Source organism: Saccopteryx leptura, chromosome 10 (genome assembly GCF_036850995.1).
Source record: "Saccopteryx leptura isolate mSacLep1 chromosome 10, mSacLep1_pri_phased_curated, whole genome shotgun sequence".
Classification (NCBI taxonomy): domain Eukaryota; kingdom Metazoa; phylum Chordata; class Mammalia; order Chiroptera; family Emballonuridae; genus Saccopteryx; species Saccopteryx leptura.
In genome coordinates this window covers 51,065,829-51,090,179 of record NC_089512.1, presented here as the reverse complement: position 1 = coordinate 51,090,179, position 24,351 = coordinate 51,065,829, and the positions used below count along the sequence as shown (strand labels likewise).

At 45.0% G+C, this 24,351-nt stretch overlaps 1 protein-coding gene across 1 annotated transcript; it reads left to right on the top strand.

Moving 5' to 3' along the window:
• The first annotated feature begins 735 nt into the window (after positions 1-735).
• CPNE9 (copine family member 9) lies at positions 736-23,282 on the top strand. The gene is made up of 20 exons (XM_066350728.1): positions 736-852; positions 1,361-1,401; positions 1,522-1,568; positions 1,668-1,771; positions 2,276-2,312; positions 2,810-2,886; positions 7,865-7,928; positions 8,044-8,147; positions 8,366-8,470; positions 10,257-10,298; positions 10,615-10,690; positions 10,803-10,856; positions 11,251-11,312; positions 12,509-12,555; positions 13,500-13,681; positions 13,956-14,083; positions 19,649-19,751; positions 20,333-20,390; positions 20,770-20,843; positions 22,800-23,282. Exons 1-20 carry the CDS (start codon positions 785-787, stop codon positions 22,983-22,985), a joined length of 1,659 nt encoding a protein of 552 aa, XP_066206825.1. The 5' UTR covers positions 736-784; the 3' UTR covers positions 22,986-23,282.
• Positions 23,283-24,351: the final 1,069 nt, after the last annotated feature.

Sequence of the window (24,351 nt, the reverse complement as noted above, 5' to 3'; positions counted from 1 at the left end):
TGGGCGTGCCGGGTGGATCCCGGTCGGGCGCATGCGGGAGTCTGTCTGACTGTCTCTCCCCGTTTCCAGCTTCAGAAAAATACAAAAAAAAAAAATTGTACACGCTAAGTAGGTGCTAACAACAGTTTTCTGCTCCTCTCATCTGAGCCTTGAGTGGAATCAAAGCCATGCCCAGCCAAGGGGTGCTTCAAAGTCAGAGGAAACCTCCTCACTCCTCATCATGCACATAGCAGCCTAAGTAGGTGCTACAATGGCCTTTCTACCAATGAGGAGACTGAGCCCCAGAGATGAGTAACTTGCCTAAGGTCACACAGCTAGTAAGAACAAATGTGTAACTTCCTAATCAGAGACCTAGGCAGGACAGGAGAGGGAAAGGAAAGAAGCATTGTTGAGGGTGGAATCAGGAAGAGGAAAGGTCCCAATCGCCCCCCCCCCCCAGGTACCCAAACCCTACAGCACCGTGCTCTTTGGGGGGCTTGGGTTTTGCCCCAGAGAAGTGTACTGGAAGGATTCAACCAAGGTGTGGATTGGTGTTGGGGTCTGAGTAAGGTTTCCGGCCTGCCCAAAGCTGATCCAATGGGACAGGGGCCACCTGCAGGGCTGGGCGGGGCTGTATTGCTTTCTGGAATCACTGCCTCCGGCAGGCACAGTCAAGGCGTGTGCGGCGGGAGAGCTTACCGGGCGGGAGGGAGTGCAGCTGCCTCCACGGCGGCACATGGGCTGGCCCCGCCGCTGCCGCTGCCGCTACCATTAGCCTTCCGCGGCTTCGGCCACCCGACCAGCCATGTCTCTCAGTGGAGCCTCTGAGCGCAGCGTCCCGGCCACCAAGATTGAAATTACCGTGTCCTGCCGGTGAGCTGGCCAACTGGAGAGGGTTTAGGCACTGCCCTACCCCCAGTCGGCTCCGGGGCTTGGTGCGGACAGGGGCTAGACCCCGGGGGAAGAAGCATCTGGGACAGGAAAATCATGGAAGCAGATTCTGGGTTCTGGGAGGGGTTTCCAATGAGCAGCCCCACCCTCAAAAGGGCTCACTCAGCCTGCAGGTTCAAGGGATGGGTCGCGGGAATCTAGTAGATTCTGGGGGTGCAGGAGGAGAAAGTTTTGGGGCTAACCTTCATTCCTGGGCCCCTAAAGACAGTGTGAACGCTTACGCGTCCAGTCCACAGGGACACGGTTCTTGGGCTGAGATTTCCGGTGCTGTCCAGGGTGCTAACAACGCGGGCCCCGGCTGGATATAGTAATGAGGAATGGAGGTGCGATTTGAGCCCCACGCCTCCCCCCGGGTGCCTAACTCAGGGCAGAGTCAAGGTGGACTTCAGAATGACCTACCCTCTGTCCATCTGTCTGTCGCTTTTTCTAGGAACCTGCTGGACCTCGACACTTTCTCCAAGTCCGACCCCAGTAGGCGGCACCAGGGCGGGGGTGGAGGGGGAACTGGGTGTGCTGTCGCCACTGAGGAGCGGGAAGTGGGTACAGACTGACCTGACGTCCTTCCCTCCCCACCCCCACTCCTGCCTGCAGTGGTGGTGCTTTACACGCAGAGCCGGGCCAGCCAGGAGTGGCGGGAGGTGAGTCCCAGAGTCCTCTTCCAGCCCAGAGCTGCCCCCGGGAATCACCTCCCCCTTTCAGGCTCTGCGCTGACTCTCCGCACCCACCTTCCAATCCAGTTCGGACGGACCGAGGTGATCGACAACACACTGAACCCAGACTTCGTGCGCAAATTCGTCCTTGACTATTTCTTTGAAGAAAAGCAAAATCTGCGCTTCGATGTGTGAGCCCCGCCCAGAATTCTGGCTTAGACCCCCACTCCCCACTACCACCCCCGCCCCGACCTGGATCCACCCGAAATTCTGGCTGGCCACGCCTCTGCCTGGCCTCCGGGCTGGTTCCTCTCCCAGGCCCAGTTTGATTCCATTATGAAGGGCTCCACTCTAGTATTAGCTCTGCCCCCAAGTCTAGCTTGGCCCTGCCCTTAGCTCACATACAATCCAGTTTACCCTCCTGGCCTGGTCCTGCCCACAGTTCTCCCTAATTTAGCTCCTCCTCTGTCTAAATCACGCTCCACAAAGAACCTCCTCCGCAGCAGGCCTGGGCTTGGCCTCGCTCTAGGGCTGACCATCTCTGATTCTGACTCCTGTCCCCAAGGAGACCCAGGTTTAATTCGGGTCTAAGACTCTTCCTACACTCATAATTTTAACCAGGACTCGAAACTGGACCCCTTTTCCAGGCATTCTCCCTCTAGCCCTGCCCCACGCTGGTTCCATTCTCTTTCTAGGTATAACGTGGACTCCAAAACCAACATCTCCAAACCGGTGAGTGAGCTTCCTATGGCAGGCTGGGCACACAGGCAGAGCTCAATGTGTTAAATGGGCCTCTTTGGAACCCTCCTATCTCTCAACCCCGACTCCACCTTCTTCAGTCTGAACCTACCCTTCCCAGCCCTTCTCTCTTGCTCTGCCTTGGTTTCCCACCTATGCCTCTTACTTACTGTTCCTCTTCCTTCTGGGCTGCTGCTGGATTCTGCAGAAGGTGAGGCTTAACCCATTTGAGCAGGATGGGGTAGGTGGAGGTGAGGGGTGGAATGGTAACCTGGAGAGCAGCTTTAAGTAATGGCAGGACCCAGAAGGGGATCTTGCCTAGGACCTCTCCCCCACCCTCTCTTTAAAGCACCGGCTAGATGGTAGTTCTTGCAATGTCCTGCCTCTTGGGGAACACCTTGGTCATTTCAACTGGGCTGATGTCCAGGGCTGGGCTGGGACTCTGCACCCCCAGCCCTTCCAGGCCTTGCTCATTCCATGTTCCAATGCAGGATTTCCTGGGACAAGCGTTCCTGGCCCTGGGAGAGGTGATTGGAGGCCAGGGTAGCCGCCTAGAGCGACCCCTCATGTGAGCTGAACTGGAAGGGGTGAAGGGGGAAGGGTGGGTGCCTCCAAATTCTCCCAAAGACACTGGTGACCCATAATAGTGTAAGCTGGGATTCCCTCTGGTAAGGAGCCTTCAATGGTTCCCATCACCCTTGTGGGAACCTCCACTCTCAATGACTTTGCTAAAGTCAGTCTCAGGCCTGACATGTCTTCTCTCTCTCCTCACTCTTTTTCTAAGTCTTTCAACCTTTAAGGTCCACTTCCAAGCTCTTCTCCTGCAAGAGGCTTCCACTCTAAGTCAAATCCTTTAGAATTTCCGTTACCCACTAAATATTTATTAGTTCATTCCATATGCCATACCCTGTGCTGGGCACCAGGAATTTCTCCATTCCACACATATTATTGGTCGTATATTCTATGTCAGCCACTGTTCAAGGGGCTTAGAATGTAACAGTGAACAAAACAAAGGTTCCTGCCCTCGGAAAGCTTATATTATAAAAGGGGGGGGGGGTAGTTGAGACCTACAAAATAGACAAAATAAAATTACACAATATATTAGAAAACATTAGAAAAAGGCTAGGTAGAGCAGAATTGGGTGAACTGGAAATGCTGGGTGGATGGGAGCTAAAATATTAAAAAAAAAAATGGTAGGGCTCTTGGAGAGGTAACTTTGGAGCAATGCCCTGAAGGAAGTAAGGAAGTGAGCCATGCAGATATCTGGAGAAGGAATGTTCCAAGCAGAGGAAACTGCCTCAGCAAAGCCTGGATAGATCTTAAAAGTAGAGCCAACAGATTCCTGACATTAAATATGTTCAAAGAGCAGCAAGAGGCCAGTGTAACTGGAGCCAAGGGAGCAGGGGAAGAAAGAAAGAAGTGAGATTAGAGAATTAACAGTGAAGACCTTCTAAGCCACTGTAAGGACTTCAACTTTTGAGTTGGGAGTCACAGGAGGGTTCTGAGCAGAGATGTGACATAATCTGACAATGCTTTCAAAGGATGATGCTGGCTGCTGGATTTATAAAAAATGTTGTGGAGACAAAGGTAGAAGCAGGGAGCCAATTGGAAGGCTATTACAGTAATGCAGGGTGGTAGCAGCAAAGGAGGGGAGAAGTGGTCAGATTTCCTGGATATATCTTAAAAGTAGAGCCAACAGATTCCTGACATTAAATATCTAAATAAAAGGAAAGGAGGGGTAAAGGATGACACCAAAGCCTTTGTTCTGAACAGGAAGGATAGAACTGCCATAAACTGGGATATAAAAAAAAAGTAAGGGAGGAGTAAGTTGGTAGGGATTCAATCAGGAGTTCGGTCTGACTTGTTGAATTTAGTTTTTATTAGACATCAAGTGGACATGCCAAATTGGCTATAAGATACACGAGTCTTAAATGCATTTTAAGGCCATGAGACTAGATGAGCTTACCAAGGGAGTGAGGAGAGAGAGAGACAAAACCAAAGACTGAGACTCCAGGAGTTGGAACTAGAAAAGGAGACTAGGAAGAAGCATTAATAAAGTAGGAGGAGAACCAAAAGAAGGTGGTGTTGTCCTGATAGCAAACTGAAGGATGTGGATCAAGGAAGAGGGAGTGACTAACCATGTCAAATGCTTCTGCAGGTCAAATAAGGTGAGAACTGGGAACTGGCCATTGGATTTAGCAAGATGGAGGTCACTGGTAACTCTGACAACCATAGTTGTGGGGTTGTTTTTTTTTTAAGATTTTATTTATTCAGCCTGACCAGGCGGTGGCACAGTGGATAGAGCATCAGACTGGGATGCGGAGGGCCCAGGTTTGAGACCCCGAGGTCTCTAGCTTGGGTGCGGGCTCATCTGGTTTGAGCAAAGCTCACCAGCTTGGACCTAAGGTCACTGGCTCAAGCAAGGGGTTACTCGGTCTGCTGAAGGCCCGCGGTCAAGGCACATATGAGAAGCAATCAATGAACAACTAAGGTGTTGCAACGAAAAACTGATGATTGATGCTTCTCATCTCTCTCCATTCCTGTCTGTCTGTCCCTGTCTATCCCTCTCTCTGACTCTGTAAAAAAAAATAATAATAATAAATTTAAAAAAATTATTTATTCATTTTAGAGGGGAGAAAGAGAAGGTAGGGAAGAGCAGGAAGCATCTGAGAGGAAAGTGAGGTCAAGAGTAGTTTTGTAATTAAAAATTTTTTTTTCCATTAATTGGGGGTGGGGGGAGTAGGGAGAGAGAGAGAGACATCAATTCGTTGTTCCACTTAGTTGTTCTATTTTTATTTGTGCACTCATTGGTTGCTTCTCATATATGCCCTAACTGACCCAAGATCAAACCTGCAAACTTGGTGTGCTGGGATATGACTCTATCCACCTAGCTACCTTACCAGGGCCTGTAAGTTTTTAACATAAGAAAAATTGTATCACATTTGGCCTGACCTGTGTTGGTGCAGTGGATAAAGCATTGATCTGGAACGCTGAGGTCACCGGTTCAAAACCCTGGGCTTCTCTGGTCAAGGCACATATGGGAGTTGATGCTTCCTGCTCCTCCCCCTCCTTCTATCTCCCTCTCTTTTTCTGTCCCTCCAATCTTTAAAAAAAAATTTTTTTTAAATAAAAAAAGACAGTAACTTAAAAAAATTTTTTTTAATTGAACCACATTTGTATATTAATGGGAATGACCCAGTAGAAACTGAAAATCTGACATAAAATGAGGGGGGAATTGCTGGAGTGATGATGTCCTTGTGTAGCAATAGGATATGGAATGTAGCACACAGTGGAGAGATAAATAGGTACATGGATAGTCATTTATAGCAATGGTAGGAAGATAGTTGTGTGGGTGAAGGTACTGAAGGCAGAGGAGGTGTGGTGGTGGGTCTGTGGACATTCTCTTTTGGTTGCTTCAGTTTTGTCAGTGAAGTAGGAAACAAGGTCATTGGCTGGGAGTGAGGATGGAGGAAGAGGCTTTTCAGGTTTGAGGAGAGAAAAGGAGGAGTGAAACTGCCATCTAGCAGAACTGAAGAGTAAAGGATCTTGGGATGTATAGTATGGTTAAGGACCCTCTTGAGGTTTGTGGTCATTCATTTATAATGAGACTAGTTGGCATGACTATGTTTTCCTCTCGCCATATTCAGTTGCATAAGTGTGGTACAGGTTAGGCAGAGAATTGGATTTAACTAGGGTTGTGGTTCTGACAAATAAGTATATCAAAGAGAAAGAAGGGCAAGGGAAAAAGAGTAAAAAAAATGCAAAGTGATGATTATTATAATCATTGACTGGAATGCACATTGGGTGAGGAGGTGAGGGAAAACATCAAGGAGGCGAAAAACAGCAAGAAGGCAGTAGGATCAGTGACTTTGTCTTGGATATGCAAGTGAAGATTCCCTGTACTCATCACACTTGTCTTTCTAGAGCACAGAAAAGTCAGAGATCAAAGAAGCCAAAGAAATGGTTCAGCATTATCATTTTAAAGATGGGGAAAATCACAAAGCAAGTTGAAGTCAGGACTTGAACCCAGAATACTCTTGACCTAGCTTTCTCTCTCCCATACTTGGGATCCTTTTGAGCAGGGGTCCCCAAACTGCGGCCCCCTGAGGCCATTTATCCGGCCTCCACTGCACTTCCAGAAGGGGCACCTCTTTCATTGGTGGTCAGTGAGAGGAGCATAGTTCCCATTGAAATACTGGTCAGTTTGTTGATTTAAATTTACTTGTTCTTTATTTTAACACACTTTTTTTTTTTTACAGAGTCAGAGAGAGGGATAGATAGGGACAGACAGACAGGAACAGAGAGAGATGAGAAGCATCAGTCATTAGTTTTGTTGTTGTTGTTGCGACACCTCAGTTGTTCATTGATTGCTTTCTCATATGTGCCTTGACTGTGGGGCTACAGTAGACCGAGTAACCCCTTGCTCGAGCCAGCGACCTTGGGTCCAAGCTGTTGAGCTTTGCTCAAACCAGATGAGCCCGTGCTCAAGCTGGTGACCTTGGGGTCTCGAACCTGGGTCTTACGCATCCCAGTCCGACACTCTATCCACTGCACCACTGCCTGGTCAGGCTTGTTCTTTATTTTAAATATTGTATTTATTCCCGTTTTGTTTTTTTACTTTAAAATAAGATATGTGCAGTGTGCATAGGGATTTGTTCATAGTTTTTTTTATAGTCCGGCCCTCCAACGGTCTGAGGGACAGTGAACTGGCCCCCCTGTATAAAAAGTTTGGGGACCCCTGCTTTTGAGGATCAGGTTTCACAGATCCATATCAACAAAGTCCCTGACTGCTTAGAGACTCAAGACAATTGGGAATGTGTGTCCTGGTATGTAACCTTAATGCACATGGGTCCAGAGAGGTTAAGGCTTCCCTGTCATTCTTATTTTACTCTTCACAAAGCAAGCATCTTGGACCTAACAAACCAGCCCTTTGCTTCAGGTCTGAGTAGAAATTCCTCTACGTCATTTAGGACTGCTATATCACACTCTATTTGACTATTGCTTTGACATCCCACATCCCACATCCCCCTGGAAGCTCCCCGAGGGCAGTGTCTAGCAGAGCTGGGAGTGCCAGCTGACCAATTCATACCTTGCACAGTGTCTGGCATATGGTAGATACCAGGGTCTGCTTTGAGAAATATGACCTCCTTCATAGCTATAATGTTTTTCCTTGTATGCATTCTTTCAGATCCCTTCACAGGCCTTAGTCGTGGACATGATTCCCATTCCATGGAAGAACTAGGGCCCAAAGAAAGGAAAAATAACTTGCCCAGGACTCATTATCCTATGTTTTTCCCATGATACCATTATCAGATATCCAGCTAGGCTATATTAACCCCATTATTCCGGACTATAGGCCCCATCCCCAGTCAAAGTTAACCCCTTCCATTCTAGAAGCCACTTAGGACATAAGGAGACACACCAGGGGACTATCAATAAATGGCACATTGAATCCCTTGGCCCACCTACCCAACTCCATATTGGCCACCCCAATCCTTGTGGCCTACTCTCCACTCCCCTCACGAAGAGGCTTTTTCTGCTTCCAGAGGTATACCAGGCAAGAAGTGTGGGACCATACTGCTGACTGCAGAGGAGCTTAGCAATTGCCGGGTTAGTAAGGGCCACATGCTAGACCCAGGAGGCTTGCTACTCTCCCCAAACCCTTTTTAGTGGGCTGTCTGTGGCTATGGGAAATTTTAGGTCAACAGCCCAACTTCATCCTTAGGACATTGCTACCATGCAGCTATGTGCAAACAAGCTGGACAAGAAGGACTTCTTTGGAAAATCAGACCCCTTCCTTGTGTTCTACAGGAGCAATGAGGATGGCACGTGAGTCACTACCCTCCCTACTGGTACCCTGCCTCCCCCACTGTGATCATGGGCTTATTAGGGCTTGCACACTGGGTATCTTAGACTGCACCAGAGGTTGAATCCAGAATTCACTCAAGGCAGCACACAATATGTACTTAACAAGTGGGAGTATCAGGCCCTTTTTCTGGACTCAGTCCTACCCAAAGGCAGAATTTAATCCTCTTGCTCCTCTGCAGGTTCACCATTTGCCACAAGACAGAGGTTGTCAAAAACACACTGAACCCTGTGTGGCAGCCCTTCAGCATCCCTGTGCGGGCACTGTGCAATGGAGACTATGACAGGTCTGCTTCAGCAAAAGCTAGGGAGTAAGAAGACTAGGGCATGAGAGTGGGGCCCCAGAATGATGGCAGAAGGGTCATAATAATGTTGGAGGATCATGCTCAGTGAGACATAGTTTTGGGCATGGAGATGGGGAAGCAGATGGATGGCCATGTGGACGGATAGGTGGGTGGGTGGATGGATGGATGGATGAAAGGGCAAATGAACAAATGAATAAGAAGATATAAGGATGGATTATTAGGTGGATGGATAAAGTGGTGAATGGGTGGATACTATATGAGAGATTGAGGGATGGCTAGGAAGGCAGAGGAATGATTAGAAAAGCAGGAGAATAAATAGATGGAGTGACAGAATGATAGCTAGCCAAAGAATGGATGGTAGGTGGATGGATGGATTAATTGATGGATAATTTTAAAGTAGATGGATAGGCTGACCATATGAACAAATAAATGGGCAGTATGAAGGTAGGTAGGTGGGTAGAAGGATGGATGGGCACATAAATGGATGATTGTGTAGCTGAATGGAATATCAGATGGACAGATATCAGATGGTTGGATGTTTTGTTGGATAGATGAATGGACATATGGATGCTTACATACATCAATGAGTTGGTGAATGGCTAAATGTATAGTTAGATGGGTGAACAAAGATAGGAATTAATACATAATTGGATTGGCAAATTTATAGGTAAATGGGTGGCTGGATGGATAGATAAATGGTTGAATGGACTGCCACATAGATAGATGGACATATAGGGAAGACTTAAGTTACTCGTTAAGAACAAGGTCTTTGGAACCAGGATGTCTGAGTTTAAATTTCAGCTCAATTATGATCCTCAGTTAAGTTACTGTTTATTGTACCTGATTCCTTATCCAAAAAGTAAGAATAATAGTTCTTACTTCATAAGATGGTTGATAAATTTAAAAATTTTTTTTGTCTGACCTGTGGTAGCACAGTGGATAAAGCATCAACCAAAAATGCTGAAGTTGTTGGTTCAAAACCCTGGGCAAGGCACTTATGAGAAGCAATGTAAGTTAATGCTTCCTGCTCCTACCCCACCTTTATCCCTCTCTCTTCTCTCTCCAAAATCAAGAAATAAAATCTTTTAAAAAGAGAGAGAGAGAAAAAATACTTTTCCCTGCCCAGTAGCTCAGTTGTTTAGAGCATCATCCTGAAGCACAGAGGTTGCCGGTTCAAACCCTGGTCAGGGCACATATAGGAACAGATCAGTGTTCCTGTCTCTCTCGCACTCTCTCCCTTCATCTCTCTCTAAAATCAGTAAAATAAACATTACATATTTTTTAAATTTTTAATTGTATTGATTTTAGAGAGAGAAGGAAGAGAGAAAGAGAAAGAAACACTGATTTGTTCTACTTATTTATTTAATCATTGATTCTTATATGTACACTGACCAGGGATTGAAATCATAACCTTGATGTGTTGGACAACCCTAACCAGTTGAGTTACCCAGCTAGAGCCAAGTTGGTTGATAAATTAAATGAAACAACCTGTGAAAGTGCTGAGAACAATGCTTAGGATGTAGTAAGACTCAATAAGTGGTCAAGAATAGCAACAGTGGTACAAACAGCAGCAGTAGTAATAGTAGTAGTGGTAATGGCAGTAGATAGGTTGGTATTGTGTGTGGAATGATGAATGAATAGATAGGATGGATGGGCAAATGGGAAAAAAATTTATGGAAGGACTAATGAGTGAATGCAAAGAAAAGTTGTATATGGTTAAGGGGTGAGGGTGTCTCCACCCAGCCTATCTTTATCTTTTGTCTTTCAGAACAGTGAAGATTGATGTGTACGACTGGGACAGGGATGGAAGGTAAAATTGCCTTCTCCTGTACTTAACCCAAACAGTTCCCTATAATATGTAGTGCATTCACTAGGACCCCCAAAGTGGCTTTGGGAACCAGGAAGGCTAATGCTAGATGCCTTGGGTACAACTGATCCCCTCAGTTGTCTCTCTGGTACACTGTCTCTTCCCTTCTCTTCCCCATAGCTTGGCCACTCTTTTGGCCCCACCCCCAATGCCCTGCAGCTCAAGTAGAGGCAGGGGATAGTGAGAATAAAAGGCTGGTTTTAGGGCTGGTTCCAAGCCAGCAGCAGCTGCTGCTCACCCACCCCTGGCCTCATTGCAGCCATGACTTCATTGGTGAGTTCACCACCAGCTACCGGGAGCTAAGCAAGGCCCAGAACCAGTTTACAGTCTATGAGGTGAGAGCTCCAGGCCTGCCCAGGTTGCCCAGGTCCTCCCTACATCCCAGCATGTTCAGGCTGCAGTTCCCTTCCTCTGTTTCCCACCATCACTGTTATCTTCCCCACTCAGGTACTTAACCCTCGGAAGAAATGTAAGAAGAAGAAATATGTCAACTCAGGAACTGTGAGTGCTCCCTGGAGCTCTGACCCTCCCTGGATCCATCTGTTTCTATCTCCACTGACATGGCATAACAAATGTTGGGGGTACCGGAAGGCTATGGCCACAGATTACTTGGATTAGCAATGTTGGGCACAATGTGGCACCATAAGTTTTTCTCTTTTTCTCTTTCAACTGTGAAAACATTTTGATCTTTAATCTTTTGCAGAATTTTTTTAAAACTTAATTTAATATACTTTTGGAAACCCAATTATATTTCTGACACTTTCCCTTTTTGCCATTTCTAAAATTAAACAATGTGGGACGGGAGTGGTGATGGGGTGGCATCGTGTGTCTCCCTCCCTTCTACCACCACAACTGCCCTTTCCAAAGTAGCAGGGCTGCCTCTTCTGTCCCACAGGTGACGCTGCTCTCCTTCTCTGTGGACTCTGAATTCACTTTTGTCGATTACATCAAAGGAGGGTGAGTCACAGGCCAAAGTCTGGGCTAAAACAATGAGTTCCTCCCAGTTCTGAGCCTTACTTTTCTTTTTTTAAAATTTTAAAATAACTTTTAAAATTTGTTGATTGATTTTAGAGAGAGAGAGAAATATCGATTTGTTGTTCCACTTATGCATTCATTGGTTGATTGGTTTATCAGGACAATACTCTAACCAACTGAGCTACCCAGCCAGGGCTGAGACTTAGTTTTCTTCTTTATGAGTTGTCAGGGTCCAATGAGATCATGAAGATAAACTTTAAAACACTTGGCAAACTATAGTGTTCTATAAAATGCATAGGGTTGCCAATTTTAGTTCTCTTCCTGAAGTTTCATCCCTAGCTTCCAGACCCCCCTGAAGTTGTGGCTACAATGAGGCCATGGATGGGTGAGCAGCAGCTGCTGCTGGTTTGGAGCCATTCAAGATTCCAAACCAGAGGTTTTCAAATGTGGCCCTATTAATCTGACTGGGACCCATATAAAAGTTATGGCCAGGTAGGAGGGAGAGGTCAAGAGAAAGGGAAAAGCCAAACAGACTGTAGGGACCTTCTGCTTGGTTCAGTTAAGGCAGGCAAACCTGGGAAAGGTACTTTGCTTCTCTTATCCTTGCTTTTCTCCTGTGTAAAATAAAGATGTTAATTACTACTTCAGGGCTATGGTAAGGGTTAAGTGAAATTATTAAATGACATGTATATGCTTGTCACAGTAGGCATCTAATTCTGCAACCCAAAGTATGCTCCATGGACCAGCAGCATCTGCATCACTTGGCAGTTTGTTAGAAATGTATAATCTCAGGTTCCATCTAGATCAGGGGTCTCAAACTCGCAGCGTGCGGGCCGCATGCGGCCTGCCGAACAATTTTGTGCGGCCCGCAGACTAATCCACGAAGTTCAAGAAAAGTGTTGCGAAAAAAAAGGAAAAAAATAAAAATAAATAAAAAAATAAAAGTGTTGCGTAACAGTTGTCTTTTGTAGACCTAGTGCAGCCCGCCGAACGGCTGTGATCTTGCTCTGCGGCCCACATGCTGAGTTGAGTTTGAGACCCCTGATTCTAGATAATCCAGATCAGAATCTACATTAAACATGATCCCCAGGTGATTTGTGTGCACACTAGTGTTTGAGAAATCCTGGTATAAGTATTAGTCCCTCTCTTCTCAATCATTCCATCTACTCCCCTGACAGGACCCAGCTGAACTTCACAGTAGCCATTGACTTCACAGCTTCTAATGGTGAGATGTGGTTTGGGGAATGGGATATGGAGGAAGTCTTTAGGATTGGCCTGGACTCCAAGCTAGGGATAACAGTTCACCTACCCAGTAAGCCCAGGCTTGAAGCAAAGCCTAGCCAGGCTAGTACTAGGACAGGAGTGCTGGGGAAAGATTATTGGGTGTAAGGATGGGCAGAGGAGACAGGAAAATAGGCGGGTAAATGGATAGAGAAAGTTGAAAGGATACATAGCTCAAGAACTGGAGGAGTCAGGATGGATGGGAGAGAATATGGGGTATAAGGAGAGATGGACAGAAGAGTGGGTGGTGAGCAATAACGGGATGGATAGATGAACAGAGCATGTAGATGGGTTGGTGAGTGAGGACAATAAATGCATGGATGAGTATGTGGGTGGATAAATGGATAGATATTTAAATTGGGGGCAACAATGGGTAAGTAGATAAAGAATAAATGAGTAGAAAGGTGGATGGATCCATATGAGGATAGGCCAGTGAATGAATGGAATGCATAGGGATAAATGGATGGGTGGACAGAAGATTACAGCTGTATGGATGGGTGGAAAAGGAGGAGAAATGGCAGGTGGACAAGTAGGTGGATAGATGGATGGATGGATGGATGGATGGATGGATGGATATGTGGGTGGATAGTTGGATAAGAGAATGGAAAAGCAGATGAATAGAGGTAGATAAGTAGACTGATACATGGATTTATGTCAGTGGATCGGTAAATGTATGGGTGGGTAGACAAATTGATGGATAACGATAGGATTTGATGGGTGGACAGATGGATAAATGAACATATGGATGAGTGGGCAAAATAATGAGGGAGTGCATGGGTAAAGAGTGGATGAATGGATAGATGAATGGATGCATACAAGAATAGGTAGATTAATAGATGGATGAGCAAGGTGGCCATGAGGCTGGGTGGGGCTCCTGTGTCCCTACAGGGAATCCCCTGCAGCCTACTTCCCTGCACTACATGAGTCCCTACCAGCTCAGCGCCTATGCCATGGCCCTCAAGGCAGTGGGAGAAATCATCCAGGACTATGACAGTGACAAGCTCTTCCCAGCCTACGGCTTTGGGGCCAAGTTGCCCCCAGAGGGACGGATCTCCCATCAGTTCCCCCTGGTATGGTATGGGCCAGAGCCTACACTCCATGCCCTGGCATCTGGCCCACCCAAGTTGATGAATTTCTTCTATTTACACTTCTTTTAAGAGTCATGGACCTGCAGAGGAACAGAAGTTATTATGATAGGGTAGAAGAACAGGGAGGGGAGCAGGGCTGGAGTTTGGAGGGGAACATGAAAGAGAGTGATGGAAAAAGAAAGGAATGAGCTGGGGTCAGAGCACTACTGGGTATACCCTGCATGGGTTCAGCCCAGCAGGACTTCTTCCCTGACAGAACAACAACGATGAAGACCCTAACTGTGTGGGCATCGAGGGCGTGCTGGAGAGCTACTTCCAGAGCCTGCGCACAGTGCAGCTCTACGGGCCCACCTATTTTGCTCCTGTCATCAACCAGGTGGCCAGGTAAGGGAACTGGATGGGGTCTGAGGAGAATGAGGGAACCCAGACAGGGGACTGACTTCCCAAGGATAATTAAAACCACTCTTAGTGCACTTGGGCTTTGGGAGAGAGGGTGAACATTTGTGTTAGTCAAGTTTTAGTATAAAGAGGTTATAAAATGCTCTATTCTGGGGCAGAGATGGTATCAACAAACTATCCCAGCCCCCCTCCCTGGGAACAACAACTCAAGGCTCAAATATGGAGGAAAAAGAGAAAGGCTTATAGCACAACAGTTAAGTCACAAGCTTAGGCATCAGATCTGGGAGTGATCCTGGTTCTACCACTCACTAACCATGTGATTTTATGCAAATTAGTCTCTAAGCCTCCATTTCATCCTTCTAATAATAGATAACAATAGCTCCTTCTTTATAGGGTTATTGGGAGTTTAAAATTAGATAACAATGTAGGAATTATTAGCACAGTGTCTGGCCCATAGTAAGTGCTCAATAAATGGTAAATTAAAAGATATAAAAGTAACTCCATTTCTTTCTCTTTTTTTTTTTGAGTGAGAGAAAGAGACAGAAGAAGGGAGAGAGATGAAAAGCACCAACTCTTAGTTGTGGCACTTTAGTTGTTCATTGATTTCATTCTCAAATTTTTAGAATAAAAATATACAAAGTTAAGAAAGCCCAGATCACATATCAAATTATTTTTTAAATAAAAATAAAATGACAGAACTAAAACCAAACATGTATCAATAAACAGAAATTGGATAAGCTCACCTACTAAAAGGAGTCTCTGATTAAATTAAAAAATGAATCATACTTAATGCTGAAGAGACCCAACTAAACCAAAGTACCTCAGAAAGCTTGATAGTAAAAAAATGAAACATACAAAAGGAATAAAAGTGGAAGAATTTCAGGGAGATTCATATGTCCATAGACTTCCTTTTTCCCAAATAAAGATTTGTTTATTTTCTAATTCATGATAAGGATAATAGTTTATTTTTGTGTTTGTGTGACAGAGACAGAGAGAGGGATAGGGACAGACAGGAATGGAGAGAGACAAGAAGCATCAGTTCTTCGTTACAGCACCTTAGTTGGTCAATGATTGCTTTCTCATATGTGCTTCGACCGGGGGGCTACAGCAGACCGAGTGACCCCTTGCTCAAGCCAGCGACCTTGGGCTCAAGCTGGTGAGCCTTACACAAACTAAATGAGCCTGGGCTCAAGCCAGTGACCTTGGGGTTTCAAACCTGGGTCTTCCACTTCCCAGTCCGACGCTCTATCCACTGCACCACCGCCTGGCCAGGCAGAATGTTTTTAATTATAATTGTACTTAGCCAAAAGGCCAAGAAGTGATAATTTCTTTAATTATAAAAGTAACGTAACACATAACGTTGCTATAGAAATTTTCAAGAAATAAATCATCCCAAAAAAAAAAAAAAAAAAAAAGAAATAAATCATCCAGAATACTGGCTATGGGAATGCAGATATATATAGGTTTCTTCTTTTTTTTTTTTTTTCCAATTGATTTTGGAGAGAGGGAGAAGGAGGAGAGAGAGAGAAACACTGATTTGTTGTTTCACTTATTTATGCATTCATTGGTTGATTCTTGTATGTGCCTTGACTGGGCATTGAAACTGCAACTTTGGCATGTTGAGATGATACTCTTACCAACTGAACTTCCCAGCCAGGACTACATATAGTTTTTGACAGTCTTTTTCTTATGCATCCATAATTGCAATCAAATTACATGTAATATTTCACTACTGATTTTTTTTCACTTAATACTGGAGCCTGAGCATATTCTTTAGTTGTTATTTAACAAACTTCTTGCCCAGGCTGAATCGCTCAGTTGGTTAGAGCATTGTCCAGAAACACAGAGGTTGCCAGTTCGATTCCCAGTCAGGGCATATATAGGAACAGATCGATGTTTGTCTCCTTTCTTCTCTCACTGAAAGCAATAAATTAAACATTTTTAAAAATAAATTGACTTCTTAAATATTATCTTGAAAAATTACTTAATGAATTAAGTAATTCATTAATTTATTTAATGAACATTAAGAACCAATGTAACATGAACAAGTGATGTAGAGTCAGACTAGCTAATTCACCTGCTCTACCACTCACTTTGGGCAAGACTCTTTTTTTTTTTTTTTAAGATTTATTGATTTTTAGAGAGAGGAGAGAGAAAAAAAGGAGGGAGAAGCAAGAGTAGTTGCTTCACCTATATGCCTTGACCGGGCAAGCCCAGGACCTTGAATTAGCAACTTCAGCGTTCCAGGTCGCGGCTTTATCCACTGTGCCACCACAAGTCAGGCTGGGCAAGACTCTTAACCTCCCTGTGCCTGTTTCCTCAGTTGTAAAATGAGGATAATAATATCCACATCATAGGGTTGTGAAGAGTAACTAAATATCTGTCAAGCGCTTAGAACAGTGCCTGCCACATCATAAATGCAATAGGTGTTAGCTATTACTGTTACTATTATTATAGTTATTACTATTCAAAGGGCATCTGCTGTGTGCTCAATTCGCTGCTGGGGCACTGGAGACTCACAGATGAATCATATCTAGTCTCTGCCCTTGGGAGCTCTTGTCTTGGTGCAAGAGACAGAAATATAAATAAATCATTACCTTCCGTAGGCCAGAGCTCCCCAGACTTTTCCAGCAAGTCACCTGTCAGCAATGGCAAGTAACTGCTTCTCGCAGGGGAATCTGGGGGACACAGCTGAAAGTAGCCAGACTGAAAATGTCTTTGAAGTCACCATATTTTATCTTAAAAATTCATACAGATTTTTCATTGGTCTCACACTGTGTCCGTTTGCTTTAATTTAGAAAAAAAAAAACTGTTTTAAGTGTACATAGAATCATCTAGCTTCATCCACAAAATCATACAGTAGATGGATGCTCCAGGTATTCTGTTGCCTTGGACCACCCTAGACACAGAAGCTGGTACCCTCAGGGGTATGAGAACCCATTTGGAAGGGCACACAGCTCATCTCAGTGGGCGGTGTCCTGGGAGGCAGAGGAAGAGGAGGGAGGGTGTAACCTAGTCTAAGAAACCCCAGTCTATTCATGGAGGGAACTGCCATGCTGAATCTAGAGGCCGAGTTGAATTTTATCAGAGAAGGGAGTAGAGTAGACCAGGCAAAACAAACCACATGTGAAAAGCACAGAGACATGAAGGGGCAAGCTCAGGAAAGTGTGAACAGGATACTAGGATCAGAATGTGCCATATCTATGAAATGGGGGGGGTATCCAAAGAGCAGGCTGGGAATAGAGAGGGCATCAAGAGCTCAGATTTAGGTTCAGTTGGTCAAACATGGGTTTTGACCATGGATTCATCATCTCCTAGGGATGCTATTCTTAATGTTTCTGAAAAGTTTTCTCATTTAAAAAATAGAAATTAAAATGTGCCTATCACATAGAGTGGCGGTAAGAATTAAATTAGATCATGTATAAGTGTGCAGCTATGATTTTGATAATCACAGACTTCTCTTCAATTTTTTTTCCCCACCCAATAGCCAAGTGGGGCACAGACTGGCCTCCCCTAGCCAGTCATGTACCTCCCATGCCTCCCACTGCCCCTGGCTCACAAATCCCTTCCTGAATGGGCTCTCACCCACTGCACCAGCCTTCTCTCTCTTCTGTAGTCCTACATGTGCCACCTAAAATATACCTCCTGGTTTGCACATCCAAACCTTCTCTCTGGAATACTTTTCCCTCTCCCTTTTCATCTGCTCCCCCTTCCCCTTAACACTTTCACCTACCTAACCTGTACTCATTTTCCAGGTCTTAGGTTCTATGTCATGTCCTCAAAGCCCTAACCTTAATGCATCTTAATGGTATAAGAATCCACCTCTCCGAAGACAATATCACATTTTCTGCTGCATACTCAGCACCGAGCTTGGTGCCTGACACATAGCAAGTGTGCAATAGTATTTGTAAAATGAGTGAGTGATAGGAAATAGTACCAATCCAGGCCTATGAAGAAGTTGTGGTCAGGCCTTGGCTGGTTTGCTCAATGGATAGCACTTCGGCCTGGCATGTGGATGTCCTGGGTTCAATTCCCAGTCAGGGTACACAAGAGAAATGGCCATCTTATTCTCTCCCTCTCCCTCTTCACTCCTTCTTCCTCGAACCAGTGGCTTGATTGGTTCGAGCATCAGCCCCAGGTGCTGAGGATAGCTCAGTTGATTTGAGCATTGGCCCAGATGGAGGTTGCTGGGTGGATCTCGGTCGGGAAGCACGTGGAGTCTGTCTCACTATCTCCCTTCCTCTCACTTAAAAAAAAGAAGAAGAAGCTGTGGACAGAACTCAGGAAGGGAGCAGGGGCTGCTAAGGAAGATTATAACCCAATTCCACCCTAGGCATGGGGCAAACTGAGACATGGCTATTTGAATTCACTATGCTTTCCTCTGATTTTTTAGGTATCAGGCTTAAATACCAACACAGTCCAATAGAACTTTCTCTAATGATGGAGATGTCCAATATGGTAGTCACCAGCCACATATGGAAATTGAGCACTTGAAATGGAGCTAGGGTGAACAAGGAACTAAATGTTTAATTCTATTTAACTTAATGCATTCAAATTTCAATAGCTACATGTGGCTAGGAACTACTTTATTGGACAATATAGTTCCATCCTTTCCAACCCACACAGGACCTGAGACTGGATGCCAAAAGACCTGGGTCTACCATGGCCTCCATACTCTCTCAAGATCTTGTTTTTATACTATGTAAAATAAAGGGGACTGGACTCAATTACTTCTGAAGTCCTTTACAGATGGAAACAATCTTAGATTCAAAGACTGATGATAAATGAAGGAAAAGGAGTTCTGAAAGCAGCATTTAGATTGGCTAAGGACCTGGCAGTCCAGGAAATGGGATCTGGTCAGTAGAGGGGAGAAGGGAGAGAGATGAAATATGTATGTGAGAAGAAGGAAGAAAGGAGGCTTTCAGCCTTTGGTTGTGCTCTTGTATAAATACAAATCATTCCAGGGCAACAAAACCATGTGTGATCTGGTTCCTGCCCTACCTCAGTCACTTGGTCCACTCTGCTTCCCTCATTTTTTGGGCTCTACACAGGGTGGGCTTCCTTCGGTCCTATCATAGAACCTTTGTCCATGCAGTTCCTTCTGGCTGGAATGATCCCCCCTTCACTTAGCCTCTCCTTCATCCTCAAATATTGTTTCCTTAATAAGCCTTCACTGACATGGACTATGTCAGGATCCCCTACTTTACACTGTCATAGCAGTGTCCCTATCACAGCACTTGTCACAAGTATAATTTTATACCTATTTCAGTGATTCTTGGATCAATGTCTGCCTCCCACTGAGAAGGCTGACATAGATTTGTTTTTTCTCATGGTGTACCTTCAGTGCTTAACACAGAATCTACCACAGAAAGTGCTCCATAAATGTTACAGAAGGATGGCAGGCAGCCAGGTCTGGGGAAGGAGCATGAGATTCAGAAGCCCCAGTCTTGGCCTGTTAGTACCTGATGGCTGTGGAAACTTTAGGAGTGGGGCGTTTTACTTGGCCTCTCTGGGCCTTCAGCTGGATTCTGTTCTTTGCCTCTCACCCAGGGCTGCAGCCAAGATCTCTGATGGTTCCCAGTACTATGTTCTGCTCATCATCACTGATGGGGTCATCTCTGACATGACACAGACCAAGGAAGCCATTGTCAGTGTGAGTCTGAGGAGGAGGGCTTAGCAGAGAAGGGTCACTTAATAGCTGTGAAGGGGATGAGATTTTAATTTAATATCAACTTAATTAAATAATAACTGTAAAGGGGTTGAAAGGTAACAATTTAGCCTGCCAGTTTTATGCATGCTGGCAGAAGACACAAGACTCATGGGCCAGGGACAAAGGACTCTGTCATTCCCAGCAATAGTAGTAACTCAATCATCAGTACTTTCTCTTATTCTCTAAGTCCCAATTCCCACAAGGTAATACAAAGTGGGCCAGATGACACCTACACCCACAGTCAGTTGCTTTATAGGACAGAAACTTTGAGTTTAGGGAACCCATATCTTTTAAAATGGGCAGTAAGAATGCCTGCCCTTTGATCCAGTGTGCAACATTTTATTACATTGGACATTAATTCAGAGCTGTTTGATATGCAGATGTCCTTGAAAAAATAGTCTAGAGCAAAGGAAATCAGTGCCCCCACTTGCAAGATGTACAGAAATGTAATACATAGACATTGCTGTCAACAGTCACCTCCCTTACCATGGCTACACACCCGTTATTCCCTCTTTCCCTTGCAGGCCTCCTCACTACCCATGTCTATCATTATTGTTGGTGTGGGACCAGCTATGTTTGAGGGTGAGTAGGTTGGGGGTATCCATGAGTGGTCCATGAATTAGGGAAAATGGGAGAATCTGGGCACCTAGGCTTGCCTCCCAAAAAAGATAAGATGGATGCCTGTGTTGGACCTTGGCCAAGTCACAGACATTTTCTGAACCTATTTCTTCACCATAACCAAGGCTATTGATCTGAATGCTTCCCTCTTGGGATTCCTGGGAGGATGAAATATATGAGAAGGCATAATAATAATGTCATAACAATGCTTAATATTTGTAGGACTTTGATACAAAACCATTAAGGCATTCTCATGATGACTCCAGAGGAGAGCTAAGAGGAAGGGGGGTAGCATGGGTTGGTGTGTGAGAGGTCAATCTGCTGAATGGTATCTTTTCTGCAGCAATGGAAGAGCTGGATGGTGATGACGTGCGCGTGTCCTCTAGGGGACGCTATGCTGAGCGGGACATTGTCCAGGTAGACCTGACCAGGGAGAGGAAGTCACGGAGCTGAAAGGCATGGTGGGAAGGAAAGGCTAAGCTGGCAGCCACTCTACCTTCTGCCTTCCTAATCACCCACCTTTCTCCCCCTCTCTTTTAGCCTTGCTGCTTTCATTGAACAAAATTTTTGTGAGAAACAGGCAGGTTGCTGTAGTCATTGTGGATCCATAGTGTAGGAGATCCCCAAGGCCCCTGCCCTCTAGTGAAGGCAACCAATAATCATCACACAGCTAAATATCTCATTAGATTGTGATAAGTGCTGCAGTGGTACAGCAAATGCCACTATAAGCCTATAACAGGAACCTATCTTAGGTAGGGTAGTCAGGGAAGTCATGTATGAGGAAATGATATTTGAGCTGGAACCTAAAGCAAAGTATAAGCATTACAGGCAGAGGAGCAGCATGAGAGAAGGCCCTATGGCTCAGAATAATTGGCCCAATCATGGAAAAGACAAGAGACTAGGGTAGCAGGATCACAGGGAGAGAAAGGGAAAGCCAAAACTTTACCGGTCATGGTGAAAATTTGGGGTTTTGTTCTTTAAAACTTGGAAAGCTCTTGAATGATTTTACATAGGGGAGTGAGATGATCAGACATTCATTTTAAGAGGATATCTGCTTCATGGAGGGTGGATGGGTAGCAAGGCAAGAAAGGAGGTAAACCCATTAGTGAAGAAGCCTTTAAGTAGTAGAGAGATGATAGGGATCTATATGGGAATAGAAGCAGTGAGGATAGAGAGAAGAAGCAGGTTCAAAAGACTTTTTTTTTGTGACAGAGACAAAGAGAGTCAGAGAGGGACAGACAGATAGGAAGGGAGAGAGATGAGAAGTATCAATTCTTCATTGCAGCATCTTAGTTGTTCAATGATTGCTTTCTCATATGTGCCTTAACCGGGGGGCAACAGCAGACCAAGTGACCCCTTGCTCAACCAGTGACCCTGGGCTCAAGCCAGCAACCTTGAGCTTCAAGACAGCGACATTTGGGCTCAAGCCAGTGACCATGGGGTCATGTCTATAATCCTAAACTCAAGCCAGCGACACTGTGCTCAAGCTGATGAGCCTGCGCTTAAGCCAGTGACCTCTGGGTTTCAAACCTGGGTCCTCCACGTCCCCATCGAATGCTCTACCCACTGCGCCACTGCCTGGTCAGGCTCAAAAGATTATTAAGAAAAGTTTCACAAAAGCTGACTATTAAGTGGTGATGGAGAGGGAGGCTTCAAGGATGATTCTCAGTTTTCTAGCTTGAGTATGGGATTAGTGATAGTAACGTTTACTGGGAAGGGGAAAGCTGAAGGAGGAGCAGATTTGGCAGAAATGGTTAGAATTCAGTTGTAAACACACTGAAATTGAAGTATCTAAGACAACTGAATAGAGCTGTAACAGAGCCAACTAAATATGTAGTTCTGGACCTTTAACAAGAGGCTAAGGATAGATATATAAATTTGGGAGTCATCAAGGAACAGTTTTTAAAGTAAAGGGAGTGTATAAAATCATTCAAGAAGGGAACTGAGAGAAGGCACCAGGTTTAGAGATCACATACTTCCCAAAGGAATAGGGGTTGGGGAGCTTATCCAGAAAGGTAGGAGAAAATCCAGCAGTGTGGTGTATCAAGAACGCAATGTGTCCAGGAAGGTAATGGTCAAATGTAATGGAAAGAAGCAAGATGAGGACTGTCAAATACTACCCATTGGACTGATCTGGGAACATAGGGCTGTTGTCAACAGTTCCAAAAGGAATTTCAGTAGACTGCATGAAGTCAAACTGGAGTGGGTTGAAGTAAATAGAATGTGAAAAAGCAAAACTAGAAGGCTTTCCAGAATAGGGGGATATTTGGAAAGAGATGTTACAGGTTAAAGAGGAAGCCTCCCTAATGTCCCCTTCCCCACTCCCCTCTCTCCTGTCCACAACTCATACCTGATTATCTGTGCCTGTCCTAGTTCGTCCCATTCCGAGACTATGTCGACCGATCAGGGAACCAAGTGCTGAGCATGGCCCGACTAGCCAAGGATGTGCTGGCGGAGATTCCAGAGCAGCTGCTGTCCTATATGCGCACCAGGGACATCCAACCTCGTCCTCCTCCCCCTGCCAACCCCAGCTCAATCCCAGTTCCGGAGCAGCCTTAGGAGCCTCCTTATCTAATTCCTGCATTTTGCCCATCTGCCCATCCACTGCTTCTGCTGAAAACCAGAGGCATCTGAAGCCCTGGAACTCATTGGAAGGCCAGCTTGGAGGATCACAGCTGACTGGTTAAGTCCTCCAACCCCTCACCCACAGAAGGGCCAGACACTGTATCCACCTCCCTGCCTTCATGCCAATAATAAAGCTGATAATAGGAATCACTCCACTTCTGTATTATGGGTCTTGGGGAGGGATATTTAGGAGGACTAGGAGATCTAGGGCCTGGCACCACACCAAGAAGAAGGAGCAAAGATGACTTCAGCTAGGATTTATCCCCATCCTAATACACAATCACCCAATCATATCTTAAAGACATTCTATGAGCACTTTCAGAAGTGATAATGAATACAGTATGAATGTTTTGTTTTGTTTTTCTAAAACAGAAGCCATAGTTTTCATAAGAATCTTAAAGGGGTTCCTGACCTCAAATGGTTTGGCTTTAAGATGACTGCATTACTCTGCTCTGGCCCACTTATTGTTAGTTTTCTAAATAAGGATAATAAAAACAGCTAAGGTGTAGTGGATATTGCATCAGACTGGGACGCAGAGGACCCAGGTTTGAAACCCCAAGGTTGCTGGCTTAAGCGCAGGCTCATCTGGCTCGAGCACAGCTCACCAGCTTGAACCCAAGGTCGCTGGCTTGAGCAAGGAGTCACTTGGTCTGCTGTCGCCCCCCCCCCCCAAGGCACATATGAGAAAGCAACCAATGAACAACTAAGGTGTGGCAACAAAGAATTGATGCTTCTCATCTCTCTCCCTTCCTGTCTGTCTGTCCCTATCTGCCCCTCTCTCTGTTTCTGTCACCAAAACAAAACAAAAAACACAGCTAATATTTTCTTTGAGTATTATTCTGACAACAATCCTGTGAGATAGGCAATATATTTTATCTCCATTTTACAAATTAGGAAAATGAAGCTCAGACAGATTAAGTCACTTACTGAATAGAAATCAGATTCCAGATGCCATGATATTAACCGTAGACAACTTCCTGGAGTGCCAATTTTATTAAGATTTTTTTTTTTTTGGAAGACACCGTATACAAAAGTATGCATTACAGTGGATCAAATGCAAGGTTGACATTAAGATAAAATAGAAGCTTCCAGATCCTTTGGGCTTTACCCCAGAACCCTGAAAGACTCTTTCACATTCTTCTTCGATGGCAAAACTAGAGAGTTTCAGCGACAAGCATGTTTAAGTGGACTCTCACTGGCACCCAAGTTCTCCAAAGTCCCAAAGAACTGACAATAAAGCTTTCGACCTCTGTTTCACAAGTACGGAATTTGAGATAGGAAGAATTTAACAACTTACCCT